This window comes from Mustelus asterias, chromosome 19 (assembly GCF_964213995.1).
Source record: "Mustelus asterias chromosome 19, sMusAst1.hap1.1, whole genome shotgun sequence".
Classification (NCBI taxonomy): Eukaryota; Metazoa; Chordata; class Chondrichthyes; order Carcharhiniformes; family Triakidae; genus Mustelus; species Mustelus asterias.
In genome coordinates, this window is record NC_135819.1 from 78,505,721 (window position 1) to 78,519,544 (window position 13,824).

At 41.3% G+C, this 13,824-nt stretch overlaps 1 protein-coding gene across 5 annotated transcripts in view; it reads right to left on the reverse strand.

Annotated features, from left to right (window-relative positions):
* Positions 1–2,951: 2,951 nt before the first annotated feature.
* The window catches only part of pfkfb3 (6-phosphofructo-2-kinase/fructose-2,6-biphosphatase 3), a 112,407-nt gene continuing 101,534 nt past the window's right edge, over positions 2,952–13,824 (reverse strand). For all 5 annotated transcript variants that reach the window (XM_078235951.1, XM_078235950.1, XM_078235954.1 and 2 more), the window contains one exon: positions 2,952–5,193. In XM_078235951.1, the coding sequence (XP_078092077.1) occupies positions 5,134–5,193 (60 nt within the window). In that variant the 3' untranslated portion in view covers positions 2,952–5,133. The remainder of the gene's footprint in view (positions 5,194–13,824) is intronic.

Sequence of the window (13,824 nt, forward strand, 5' to 3'; positions counted from 1 at the left end):
ATTTCTTATCTAATTAGTATCTACTGATCTGTCTCAAAAATTTCAATTAACCCAGTAACTCAGACTTTTAGGCGGGGGAAAAGGTTTCTAGATTTCCACTAATGCGAAACAGGAGCTGAATTTGAAGCAAGTGAATAGACATCTTCAGTTATGGAATTATCAATTCAAAATAGAGCAAGACAACTTTCTGAAAATGAATCAAGAATAATCATAATGATTAGGAGTGGTACGGTGGTACAGTGGTTAGCACTGTTGCCTCACAGCTTCAGGGACCAGGGTTGGATTCCCAGCCTTGGGTCACTGTGGAGTTTGCACATTCTCCCTGTGTCTGCGTGGGTTTCCTCCGGGTGCCCCGGGTTTCCTCCCACAGTCCAAATATGTGCAGTTAGGTTGATTGGTTATGCTAAATTGCCCCAGGATGCGTAGGTTAGAGGGATTAGCAGGATAAATATGTGGGATTACAGGGATGGGGCCTGGGTGGGATTGTGGTCAGTGCAGACTCGATGGGCTAAATGGCCTCCTTCTGCACTGTAGAGATTCTATGATTGGACAGATAGGTCCAATAGGGTTTTATGAAAGGGAGATGGGGATCAATATCTTTAAGACTTGATGATGTACCCAAAGGTAGATAAAGGAAATGTAGCATATTTGGGTTTTTAAAAGGCATTCAGCAACGTGAACAAGATAAAGGCTGATGTGAATGGAGATAATATTAGCATAGACTAGAGATTATCAGAATAGAGATAAAATGGAGGGTTGCGTAAACGGTTGGCAGGCTGCTGTCGTGGGATGCCCAAAAGGATTGTTGATGGGCTTTTTAAAAATTCATTTGTGGGACATGGGCATCGCTGGCTGGCCAGCATTTATTGTCCATCCCTAGTTGCCCTTGGAGCACAGTTGAGAGTCAACCACATTGCTGTGGCTCTGGAGTCAGACCAGGTAAGGACGTCAGATTTCCTTCCCTAAAAGGGCATTAGTGAACCAGATGGTTCATTGGTCATCAGTTCCAGATATTTTTTATTGAATTCAAATTCCACCATCTGCCGGGGCTGGATTCAAACTCAGGTCCCCAGAACATAAGATGAGTTTCTGGATTAATAGTTTAGCGATAATACCACTTGGCCATCACCTCCCCGCTTGTTATTTTTAATTTATATTAACAACTTAGATGATGTTGCAATGTATCCAAATTTGGTAAATATTGCAAAGTCTGGTGGGGAAATGAGCAGAGAAGCACAAAGTTTGGAAATAGATATAAAGAAGTTTAAGTGGGTGGGCAAGAAGGTAACAGATGAGTATAATATGGAGAAATGAGGTTATTCACTTTGGTAGAAAAACTGAATATATTTTTAATGTTAAGGAAATATTGGCATACAAAGGAATCTGGGTGTCTTTGTACAAGAAATAAAGTTAACATGCAAGTGCAGCAGCTATTGGAAGGCAAATGGCCAGTTGTCCTTTATTGCAAGTTTGTTAGAGAATAAGGATAAGGAAGTTGTGCTACAATCTTCAGGTCTCTGATGAGCCTACACTTGAAGACCAAAGTATACAGCTTTGGTCTTCATGTCCAAGGAAAAAAAAATACTCCCCCTGAAGGGAATGCAACGATGGTTCACTAGATTGGTTCCTGGGATGAGAGGGTTGTCACAGAAAGAGTAGTCAAGTAGAATGGGGCTATACGCTGAAGTTTAGAACAATGAGATGGAATTGGATTTAAACAGCTTCCTTTGGCAGGAGAGTCCAGAACCAGGAAGCATAATCTCAGGATAGGAGGATGGCCACTTCAGTCCGAGATAAGGAAGAACTTCTCAATTCCACAGAGAAGCTCCATCATTGAGTACATGCAAGGTTGAGACTGAGGCTTTTGGACTCCAAAGGATCAGGTGAGAAATTAAGAGTTGAGCTAGATGATCAGTTTTTAATCTTATTAATGGCACAGCTATTATTTCAAGGGACCATATGGCCTACCATTATTAAGCACTTAACTTACCTTGACTTAAACAACAGGTAATAGGGGCGGTAGTGGCACAGTAGCTCTAACCCACAGCGCCAGGGACCCAGGTTCAATTCTGGCCTCGGGTCACTGTGTGGAGTTTGCACATTCTCCTGTGTCTGCGTGGGTTTCCTCCGGGTGCTCCGGTTTCCTCCCACATTCCAAAGACATGCTGGTTAGGTGGATTGGCCACGCTAAATTGCCCCTCAGTGTCCAGGGGATTAGCAGGGTAAATACATGGGGCTACAGTGGTGGGGCCTGAGGTAGGATTGTTGTCAGAGCAGGCTCAATGGCCTCCTTCTGCACTGTAGGGATTCTATAGAAACATAGAAAAACTACAGCACAAACAGGCCCTTCGGCCCACAAGTTGTGCCGAACACATCCCTACCTTCTAGACCTACCTATAACCCTCCATCCTATTAAGCTCCATGTACTCACCCAGGAGTCTCTTAAAAGACCCTATTGAGTTCGCCTCCACCACCACTGACAACAGCCGATTCCACTCGCCCACCACCCTCTGTGAAAAACTTACCCCTAACATCTCCCCTGTACCTACCCCTCAGCACCCTAAACCTGTGTCCTCTCGTAGCAGACATTTCCACCCTGGGAAAAAGCCTCCGAGAGTCCACCCGATCTATGCCTCTCAACATCTTATACACCTCTATTAGGTCTCCTCTCATCCTTCGTCTCTCCAAGGAGAAAAGACCGAGCTCCCTCAGCCTATCCTCATAAGGCATGCCACTCAATCCAGGCAACATCCTTGTAAATCTCCTCTGCACCCTTTCAATTTTTTCCACATCCTTCCTATAGTGAGGCGACCAGAACTGAGCACAGTACTCCAAGTGGGGTCTGACGAGGGTCTTATATAGCTGCATCATTATCCCCATGATTCTACATGTAAAGAAACTCTCTCTGCATGAAACTAGATAAGGAAAAGGAAACGCAAGTTGTATTTTTTAAGTTAACATTTTTTTATTATTGGTCCAGCAACTGCAAAATATACATAATTGGAAAGATGTACCCTGTATACTTCTGCTGGCATAACCTAGCTATTTCCTCTCAGGAAAAAAGGCAATACATACATACACAGTAGATGCAACATGCCACGCAGTTTGAGATGGAAAATCTTTTCCAAGCTCTGAACTATCTTAAATAAATTTGTGTCGGAACAGAATCAGTACTATAAAATACAAAAAAAATTCTAACATTCAACAATGAACTACAAAATCAAACAAACAGTCCGCTTGGTTAAGCCCCAAGCCTTGGGTTTACTCATTCACTTTAAGTCAGAAAATAAAAGTAATTCAGTTGGAATGAGAACATTACTACAGAAACCCGCTTTGGTGAATGCAATTAAATCCAGTATCCACTAAAGCTGTATTCAGCGGTACGCAAAAGAAACCCTTACCCCCCACGTAAATCATCCCTGCCCATCCAAAAAAATAAAATATCAGATAAATAAAACTTGTGCAATAATGCAGTTCTCAAAAAGAGGGATAGAATGTGGATTATAATGCTGGTAGACTACACGTCAAGTACAGCCTCAAGCCTCCTCACCAATACTGCTAAACTCTGTGCAAGACAAACGCACTAGGCACTGTGGTTTTTACCATCCCACACATCAGCTAATGTAACAGACATAGTTAAAAGGAAAGACTTATAGAGCACATTAAACAAAACCAGGGGTCGGATTTTCCGACCTCGCCCGCAGTTAGGATTCTCCAGTCCAGCTGCAGTGAAGAGATATTCAGCTGAGCGCAAAATTTTCCATTCTCATCGGCAGCGGGGCTCGAACGGCCGGAGATTTCCACCCTAGATCCTTTGGTAATACCAGAATCCTTTGCTGGTTTGTACCAGTAGCACTGCTATCAGTCAACTGTCTATGTTACGATAGAATGTTTAAGTGATGGGGTAGTTTGAATTAATTGGTAACAAAATTTTAGCTGGAATCATTAAAATGTTGGACTGAATGGTGATATTACCTACAGTGCAACCAGGTAGCTGACACTGTTCCATTAGCAGAGATTATACACACACAAACACAAACAGTGACCAAGTATGCACATCAGTGATCAATATACATCAAGTAGAATTCTCCTATCCAAATCTGGACTTTAAGACATCATCACCAATCCAGGCTGGTGATCTGAGTCCATATTATCTTACAGAATTAACAGGATCTTAAACTTGGAAGCTTCAAAGTGGTCCTCCAACACTTAGGAACTAACATCTTCCCTTTAAAATCCTCAGTTTTATTTTGAGTGCGCAAAATGTGCATCTTCTCAACTTGAAGCAGAACCTGGAAATGCGTTTCCTTTCAAGTTTGAATGTTTGTACAGAAGATGGCATTTTACAATGATGTGCAAACGGGTTCTTAGAAAAACGATTAAAGTTTGACAGGTCCAGTCTGTCACCCTGTGCTTCTGGTTCCAGGATCTGCACTCACAGAACCTGCAGCCGTCTCAGAACAGAACACCAGCATTTATTTCACAAAAATAAAAAGCGAAATATCAGACAAAACAGAAATTAAAAAATTAAAATTTGGTCAAATGGCAATGATGATTCCCCTCCCCCCGGCCCCCCCCATACAATATTTGGGCACTTAAGTCAATAGCAGAGTGCCAACTTCAGAGCTTCAGCATTATGAATTTAAACTGCTCACACAAAAGTCCTCTTGATATCGTAGTGTCAATTTCAGGATCACAAGCACTCATACATTTAAAGATTGTATGATTCATGAATACTGAAGCATTGGAAAATTAGATTCAACCCTCATTATGCAACTATTTACATCATATATACACATACACAAACACAGTTCAATATATCCCTCCAACGAGATTTACTAGGTATTTACAAACTGAAGAACAAGTTTTGTTCACTAAAAGCACTTGCACATTATTACAGTAGCAAGACATTCATATTACAGTCAACAGTGAGAATGGTCAAGATCCTTTCTGGCAAAGTCTACAGTCCACATTCTCCCATTTGCGCTAATGGATCACTCAGAGTATCTCACTAGCAATGGAGATCAAACCAAGGAATCCGATGTTTCCTCAATGTGGGGAGGGAACGGGCTGGGATGGGGGGTGGAGAATTGAAATAGAACGCAGCCTCACAAATTGAGTGAAGGAAAGGTTTCATTCTTGGGTTGAGAGAGTCACCACAGCATCTGAAGGTCTTGGTATCTCATTCACCAACTGTTGAGGAAAGAGAAAATTGAGGATACATAAATAAAAGGCTGTTTAATTTAAAAAACAAACATGGAAAGCCACATGCATGCAAGCAAACTAATAAGAGCTGATTATTGAAGCTCATATCTGTTGCATATTATGCGAGAGAAGCAGAGAGCGACTCAGTTAAACAATCAAATGGTCTGACTCAATATCTCACGTGAATTTCCTGCACTAAGCATGGACCGGAATTTTACCATCCCGCCCACCTTCCCAGGAATCGGAGCGGGCGAGAGGGCACTCCATGGAAAAGCCCATTGACCTCGGCTGGGATTTTACAGTTTCTGGATGAACAAGACCGTAAAATCCCATCCATGGTGTACAATCATTTAAAAACATCTTGTATTATAAAGTCCACGTGCCAGATTTGCAACACCACATGGAGAACGTGCAGATAGTGGCAGAAATGGCCAGCATGGGGAGATTACACTAACCTCGTCAGCACAAGTCATCATTTACATTTGGTGCAAGACTCCTCTCCATTGATGGGAAGATTCATTTAGGGAGGATTAAAAATTAATTCAGAGGATTTCTTGCTAAACCGTGAGAGACCCAGCACGGCTGTGATAAAGCAACAGGATGTCTATTTGCATATCCAGGAACATGACGTGTGTCACACAAAATTACAAGGCAAGTTTTAACAAATTGTTTTTTTTAAAAAAGCCACCTTGTACAAATCGAAAAGGCTTAATTTATAACCCAAAAGACTGAAACCCATGACAATGCAGCGTAGTTATAACTCCCGCAACCTTCATTTCCTGGAAGATTAGTCAAAGTTCATCTTTGAGTAAGGTACAAGTTAAAAGTAGGTACTTTCCAAGTTTGGGATTTGGTTTTATTTCTAAAACTTTATTCAATCTGGACCCATCGTTTAAACACCTTGCTCGTGAGAGTTGGGGAAGAGGATAAATGTTACTCAATAGCCATCCACCCAATCATTTTTTCAACTATAGTTACAAATTTTGAGGCAGGGATCACCACCATGTGGTGACTGTCCCTTTAAGGGGAACAAAGCAGAGCAAGGTTCAAACAGTCTTGTGTTTCCCTTAAAGGGGCAATCACCACAGCAATATTTGACAAGATTACCCTATTGGAATAACAGGAATATTATATTTCAATTGGAGAATGACCTGTGTAACAAGGTTTTGTGAATAAACTCTGATGCATCTTAGCTCATGTCGAGTCCTGTTTAGCTACCATCCCTTATTGATCTACACAGACTGTTGGTTAAATAATATTGAGACTTTAAAATTCTTATCCTTGATTTCCCTCTCTAACCTTCCCCCAGCCCATTGGCCCTCCTTCAAGCCTGGCCCCTTGTTAGGTCCAAATATAAATTGCTCCACCATTGGTGGCCACACCTTCAGATACCTGGGCCCTAACCTCCAAAATTCTCTCCATAAACCTCTCCGCCTCTCTATTCATTTTAAGCTGTTTCTCAAAACCTATTTCTTTTTGTTTCTTGATCCTAATATCTCCTTGTGTGGCTCAATGTCAAAATTTAGTTTAACAATGTCGCTATGAAGGGTCTGGTAACATCTTGCTACATCCAAAGATGCTGAGTAAATTCAAGTTGGTACTGAAATGCTTTTGTGTCATAATTTTGCTTTCTGTAGCCTAGGGTTGGATTGAAGAGTTCAATACATTCAATTAGAAATCTACTGTGTAACACTCTGCTCAATATCACAAGATATACAATCTTTATCCAGATGCGGTTTGCCTGAACATGGTACTGTAGTTTCCAATTCTTTGCAACAGGAGTAAAAATTTTTCTTTTCCCCCCACAACCCCCAAACCACCTCACAAATATAACACTCAAAGTGCAGGTCTTACAGTATCATGAGCAACAACGTATGAACATTAGCCAATGCCTCTATATCCATTCAGTACAACAATGAAAGATCTTCCATTAGAGAAAGATTTCATTTCTAAATAGCCCTGCAAACAAAGAGGATCACTATAGCATAAAAGGGCACGGCCAGTTACCTTCGAAGAATCAACAAGGATAAAATGTTGAGATAATGAAAGACTGTACGTCTGAGAATGGAAAGCGAGGGGAAGAGAAAAGGAAGAGATGACTGAACACAGTGAACCAGACATAAACATCAACATACAAGAACGAGCACATCTGTAGCGTTTCTTGGTAGAATTTCAGTTATCAAGTTTGCTTTTTTTTTAAAAATAAAAAGTCCAAGGTTTTTGATCAGAAAGGTGTGTGTTAATTCAAGAAACGCAAAATGAGTTTTTCCCCGATTGAAAAAGAAAATGTCCGCTTATGACTATTAAAACAAAAAATGTAGGTTCAAAGCTACAAAAGATAACTCGTGTCTGACTACCTCAAGTTAATCTATGATTTCACGGGGTATGAGCGTCACTGGCTCGGCCAACATTTATTACCCATCCCCAAATACCCTGGAGGTGGAGGTGAGGCACTTTCTTGGACCGCTGAAGTCCACGTGGCGTAGGTACGCCCAGTGAAGGAACAGTGATATAGTACCCAGGCAGGATGGCATGTAGCTTTGGAGAGACGTTCATGAGAAATCCAAGTGAAGAGGCTGGAGCAGTGTGAAATCTATACTCCAATTTGTCCAAGGCATTGCCTTCATTATTAGATTGCATTTGAGACAAGAGAGTGGCCCAGCAGACTACAGAAACCGTTCAGGGGTGTCCCTTCCTTAAACAACTGACCACCTGACTGAGGTCACGCCCACTTGTTAACTACTGGAAATACAAGAGAGATGCAATGGAAAACCTTGAAAAAAAACAGAATATCTAGTTGTGCCAAGAAAATGTTTGCGAAAGCGGGAAAGGGTACAAAAACATTCAAATGGTTAAAAAAATATTTGAGTCACACAATACATATGGGAAGGAGACAGGTGAAAATGCTACAATCACCACTCGAAAATGGGGCAATAGGGAGGGTGGGTGAAGAAAGAGGGGACAGAGAGCGGGTGGGGAACAGAAGGAATTGAGTTCACCACACAAGACCAGATGCAAAAATCAGTAGGAAAAGCAGCTCAAGGTATTTAAGTAACATCGCCAACCACCACCCCCCACTTCAGCCCAAAAATAAGAATGCGGTTTATGTGGGGCTAGTTTTAGTGTTTTGAAACCTTTCGGATCCAATCCAGAGCTCGCTCACTTCTGCCATGGAAACAAAAAAAAAAGATTTGCATCATATTTTCATTTGGCGCTCACCACACAAATTTCATTCATCCAGGTCACGTGTAAAAGACAAGAGAGAATCCCATGCAGAATTCTTCTTTCAAAAAAAAAGGGTGCGTAATGCTAATTTTAAAATCAAATTAGCAAAAAAATTGTCAGGAGTAACGAGGGAAGAGAAAACACACTGAAATGTCACTGAAGAGGAACTGGTTAAGTTAGTCTACCAGCAGTGTTGAGGGTGGCATGGGGATTATTTTTCCTGTCACAACACACTGCAGACTTAATGGTTTTGCAAACCTTACCACGAAGGCACTGCGTCTGAGGGAGGGGAAAACAATTAATTTATTAACTGATCATTCCAAAGTAAACTTTATGCATAAAAATGGAATCCCAAATAGATGTTTTTCATCGCCAACTGTAAATGTCAATTTACGAGCAGTCATGCCCATTTTGGGGAAAATATATATCGCTAGGCTATTGATCCATAAATTCAGCTGGAACCCAGATTCGAATCCCGCCACGGCAGATGGTGGAATTTGAATTCAATAAAAAACATTTAGAATTAAGAATCCACTGATGTGACTCCCGAGCCACAGTAATGTGGTTAGAACATAGAACAGTACAGCACAGAACAGGCCCTTCGGCCCACGATGTTGTGCCGAGCTTTATCTGAAACCAAGATCAAGCTATCCCACTCCCTATCATCCTGGTGTGCTCCATGTGCCTATCCAATAACCGCTTAAATGTTCCTAAAGTGCCTGACTCCACTATCCCTGCAGGCAGTCCATTCCACACCCCAACCACTCTCTGCGTAAAGAACCTACCTCTGATATCCTTCCTGTATCTCCCACCACGAACCCTATAGTTATGCCCCCTTGTAATAGCTCCATCCACCCGAGGAAATAGTCTTTGAACGTTCACTCTATCTATCTCCTTCATCATTTTATAAACCTCTATCAAGTCTCCCCTCAGCCTCCTCTGCTCCAGAGAGAACAGCCCTAGCTCCCTCAACCTTTCCTCATAACACCTACCCTCCAAACCAGGCAGCATCCTGGTAAATCTCCTCTGCACTCTTTCCAGTGCTTCCACATCCTTCTTATAGTGAGGTGACCAGAACTGCACACAATATTCCAAATGTGGTCTCACCAAGGTCCTGTACAGTTGCAGCATAACCCCACGGCTCTTAAACTCCAACCCCCTGTTAATAAAAGCTAACACACTATAGGCCTTCTTCACAGCTCTATCCACTTGAGTGGCAACCTTTAGAGATCTGTGGATATGAACCCCAAGATCTCTCTGTTCCTCCACAGTCTTCAGAACCCTACCTTTGACCCAACCCTACCGTTGACTCAACTGCCCTCAAAGGGCAACCTTTGACTCAACTGCCCTCAAAGGGCAACTAAGAATGGGCAATAAATGCTGGCTAGCCAGCAACGCCCGAATAAATTCATAAAATACCAGTACCCACACTAACAAACCACTACTTGAGAAGATGGTGGAGAGTGAGAGAAAAGTAAATACTTACAGGCAAACTTTTCCTATTAAAGGCTGAAGAGTGAAAAACATGTATGAAAATGAAAGAGATATAGAACACAGAACTTGATTCACAAATTCAACACAAAACATAACAGGGGAAAGGAGTTTAAACAAAATCAAATGCATCACCCTCCTGATCCAAGCTAGATATCATTCTTAGTAAAATCTTTCAAAAGAAAACATAAAAAGGTCACAATAAAGAAGAAAGCCCAGACAAGCTCCCCACTGCATGTGTTCAAAGATATGCAAGTTAAGTGGACTAGCCACTCTAAATTGTCCCAAGATGTGTAGGTTAGAGGAGATTAGCAGGGTAAATGCGTGGGGAAATGGGAAAGGGCCTGGGTGAGATGCTCTGTCAGAGAGCCAGTGCAGACTCTATGGACCAAATGGCTTCCTTCGGCACTGTAGGGATTCTATTTACATATACTCAATGGCTCAAAGATTGGTGTGGGAGAGATGGGTTTTGATTCATGGACATTGGAACCAAAATACTGGGGAAAACTGTACCATTGGGACGGTCTTCATCTGAACCCTGCAATTCTGGCGAATTGTATAACTAGGGTGGTGGAGAGGGCTTTGAACTAAACAATGAGGCGAGATATCAAGTGTGGGTTGATGTGCGGAATTAAACAAATAAGACAAGGCAAGAGAGCAAGGTAACAATAAAAAAACATTGATAATCAGAACATGGCAGGAAGGCTAGAGTTTACAAAAGTAGCAACAAAAAAAATGGACAGAACTGAAGAATCTGCATCTAAATGCATTGAGTATTTGTTTAAATATATGATTTGATGGCTATTACAAAGACATGGCTGCAAAATGACAATGTCTGGGACCTGAATATTCAAGGATAGATGACATCTTGGAAGGACAAAAAAGTGGAGGGGTAGCTCTGTCATTTAAGTGTTAGCCATCTAAACATCAAGATGTAGAATCAGTTTGGGAAGAGATAGGTTTTCTATCTGTGGGATAGGAAACCCATTTGTGGGGATCGTTTACTGGGCTTCTAATAGTAACCATTCTGTAGGATGGGGTATAGAAGAAAAATAATGGGGGCTTGTGACAAAGGCATGGAGATAATCATGAGTGATTTTAATCTACATATTACCAACTAGTTCATCCAACCAAAGACAATCAGGAAGATGAATTCATTGTATTTTCAGGACCGTTTGAGCAGGCCTTTCTAGATTTGGTAATGTACAATGAAACAGCATTAATTATGAGCGCATGGTAAAAGCATCCCTACCTGTGAGTGATCAAACATGATTGCATTTTGCATTCAATTTGAGGGAGAGAAGAACGGGTCTAAGACTAATGTTTTAAACTTAAATAAAGGGTAATTAGGAGGGTGTGACGATTGATCTGACTAAAGTGAACTGGAGAATTAGATCAAGGGATAGGTCAGTAGAAATGCAGTGGCAGATAGTTAAGGAAATATTTCATACCACCCAAAGATACAGTCCAGTGGGAAAGAAAGACTCTAGGGGAACAACATACCATCTGCGGCTAACTAAGGAAATTAAAGATGGTATCAACTGAAAAAAAAGTAAAATTTCAAGAGTGACAGGTCAGATTACAATGAACTTAAAAACCAGCAAAGAATGACAGAATAATAAATAGGAAGAAATTAGAGTACAAGAGAAAACTAGCTAGAAATACAAAACAGATCAAGAATTTCTACAGATATTTAAAAAGTAAAAGAGTAAAGTGAGCATTGATCCTCCAGAGAGCGAGAATGGGGAATTAATAGTGGAAAAAGGAGGAAAATGGCAGATGAATTGAACAGATATTTTGTGTATGTCTTCACTGTAGAGGATACAAATTATATCCCAGCAGTAAGTATGCATTAAGAGATGAAAGGGAGGGAGGAACTTACAACAGGTACAATCACAAGGAAAAGGATAACAAGAAACGTATTTAAACTAAAGCTGATAAGTCCCCAGGTCCTGATGGATTTCATACTAGACTACTGCAGAGATAGAAGATGCATTGGTTTTGAATTTCCAAAATTGCTGAAATTCTGGAAAGGCCCCATCAAGTTGGAAATTAGTAAATGTGACTCCTCTCTTCAAGAAAAAGGAGGGAGACAGAAAGCAGGAGTTACAGGCCAGTTAGCATAACATCCGTCATAGGGAAAATGCTGGAATCTATCGTTAAGGAGTTTATAATGGAGCACCTAGTAAATCTCAGTGCAATCAGGCAGAGTCAACATGGTTTTGTGAAAGGGAAACTAGTGTTCGACTCATTTATTGAGGAAATAACAAGAAACATGGATAAAGAGTAGATGTGCTGTACTTAGATATCCAGAAAGTATTTGACATCAAAAGGAGAGCTCATGGTGTAGTGGGCAACATAGTAGCTAACCAATCCTCTATCCATGCTACCAGGAAACAAAGCACAGGTGTAAATTTTCAGATTGCTAAGATGGAATGCCAGAAAGCTCAGTGTTGGAGCCTCAATTATTTACAACTTATATCAATGGCTTGGATGAAATTGATGAATGCATGGTTACTAATTTTGCTAATGAAACAGGTAGGTGAGTGATGAAGATGACATAAGAAGTCTGCAAAGAGACATAAATAGGTCATGTGGATAAACATTTGGCGGGTGGACTATAACATGGGAAAATGTGAACTTGTTCACGGTGGCGGGAGTAATTGAAGTGCAGTATATTGTTTAAACGTAGAGAGATCGCAGAACTTGGTGTTACAAAGAGATCTGGGTGCCTTGGTACACAAATTACCAAATTAGTATGCAGGTACAACAACTGATTAGGAAAGCAAATGGAACTTTGGTGTTTATTACAAGGGTAATGGAATATAAAAGTAAGGTTCCTTTGCTGCACTTATACAGGCCATTGGCAAGACCACATCTTGGGAGTTTTGGTCGATGCATTACAGATGGAGTATTTTTTTTAATCCCAAACACTCGGGGCTGACTGTGTTTCGGATTTCAGATCATTTTGACTTTTGGATACCACGCATATTTACATTACAATGGCCAAAGCCTAGGGTAGCTTTTGACTAAAGTAAATAAAAATCTAACAATAATAAATACAGGGGACCTTTACTGAGCTTTTTTCATGTTCACAAAATAAATCACAAAGTAAACAGCACAAACAGCTAGATTTCCCATGCAATAGGTTGTAGAGCTTCAGAAAGAAAGTGCAGTTTTTAGATGCATTTCGTTTTCAGATTTATGGAGAAAAGGACCCTTGGCCTGTTGAGGCATTTCAGAGAAAGTTCACTTGACTTCTGAGATGAGGGGCTGGTCTTCTGAGGGAAGATTGAAACCAGCTGGACCTGTGTCCACTGGAGTCAAGAGGAATGAAACATGCAAGATCCTGAGGGGACTTGACCAGACGTTTGCCCTCGTGGGCGAAATCGGAAGTCCCCCTTGTGGGAGATCAGAAGTCAGCGACACAAATAAGGAGTCTTCCATTTAAGATAGAGGAGAATTGTTTTCCGAAGGTCAAGAGTCTGTGGAAATCTCTTCCTCAGAGCGTGGAGCAGGCAGGGTCATTGAATATTTTTAAGACACAGGTGGTAGACAGATTCCTGACTGATAGAGGCGTCAAAGGGCATTGGGGGTGGGGCAGGCAGGAAAGTGGCATTGAGGCCCCAATCAGGTCAGCCATAATCTTACTGATGGCGGAGCAGGCTCGAAGGGCCAAATGGCCTTTTCCTGTTACTAATTGGTATCTCCGTATGCTCTCAGCAGGTCAGGCAGCATTGATGGAGAGAGAAACAGAGTTAACATTTCAGGTCAATGACCTTTTGTCAGAGCTGGAAAAACATTGGAGATCGAACACAAGCACAGAGGCAGTTAGGTGGGGGAACAACAAGAGTTAGGATGTAAGGCAGGAGGGATTATGTAATAAAAGAGATCTGATTCACG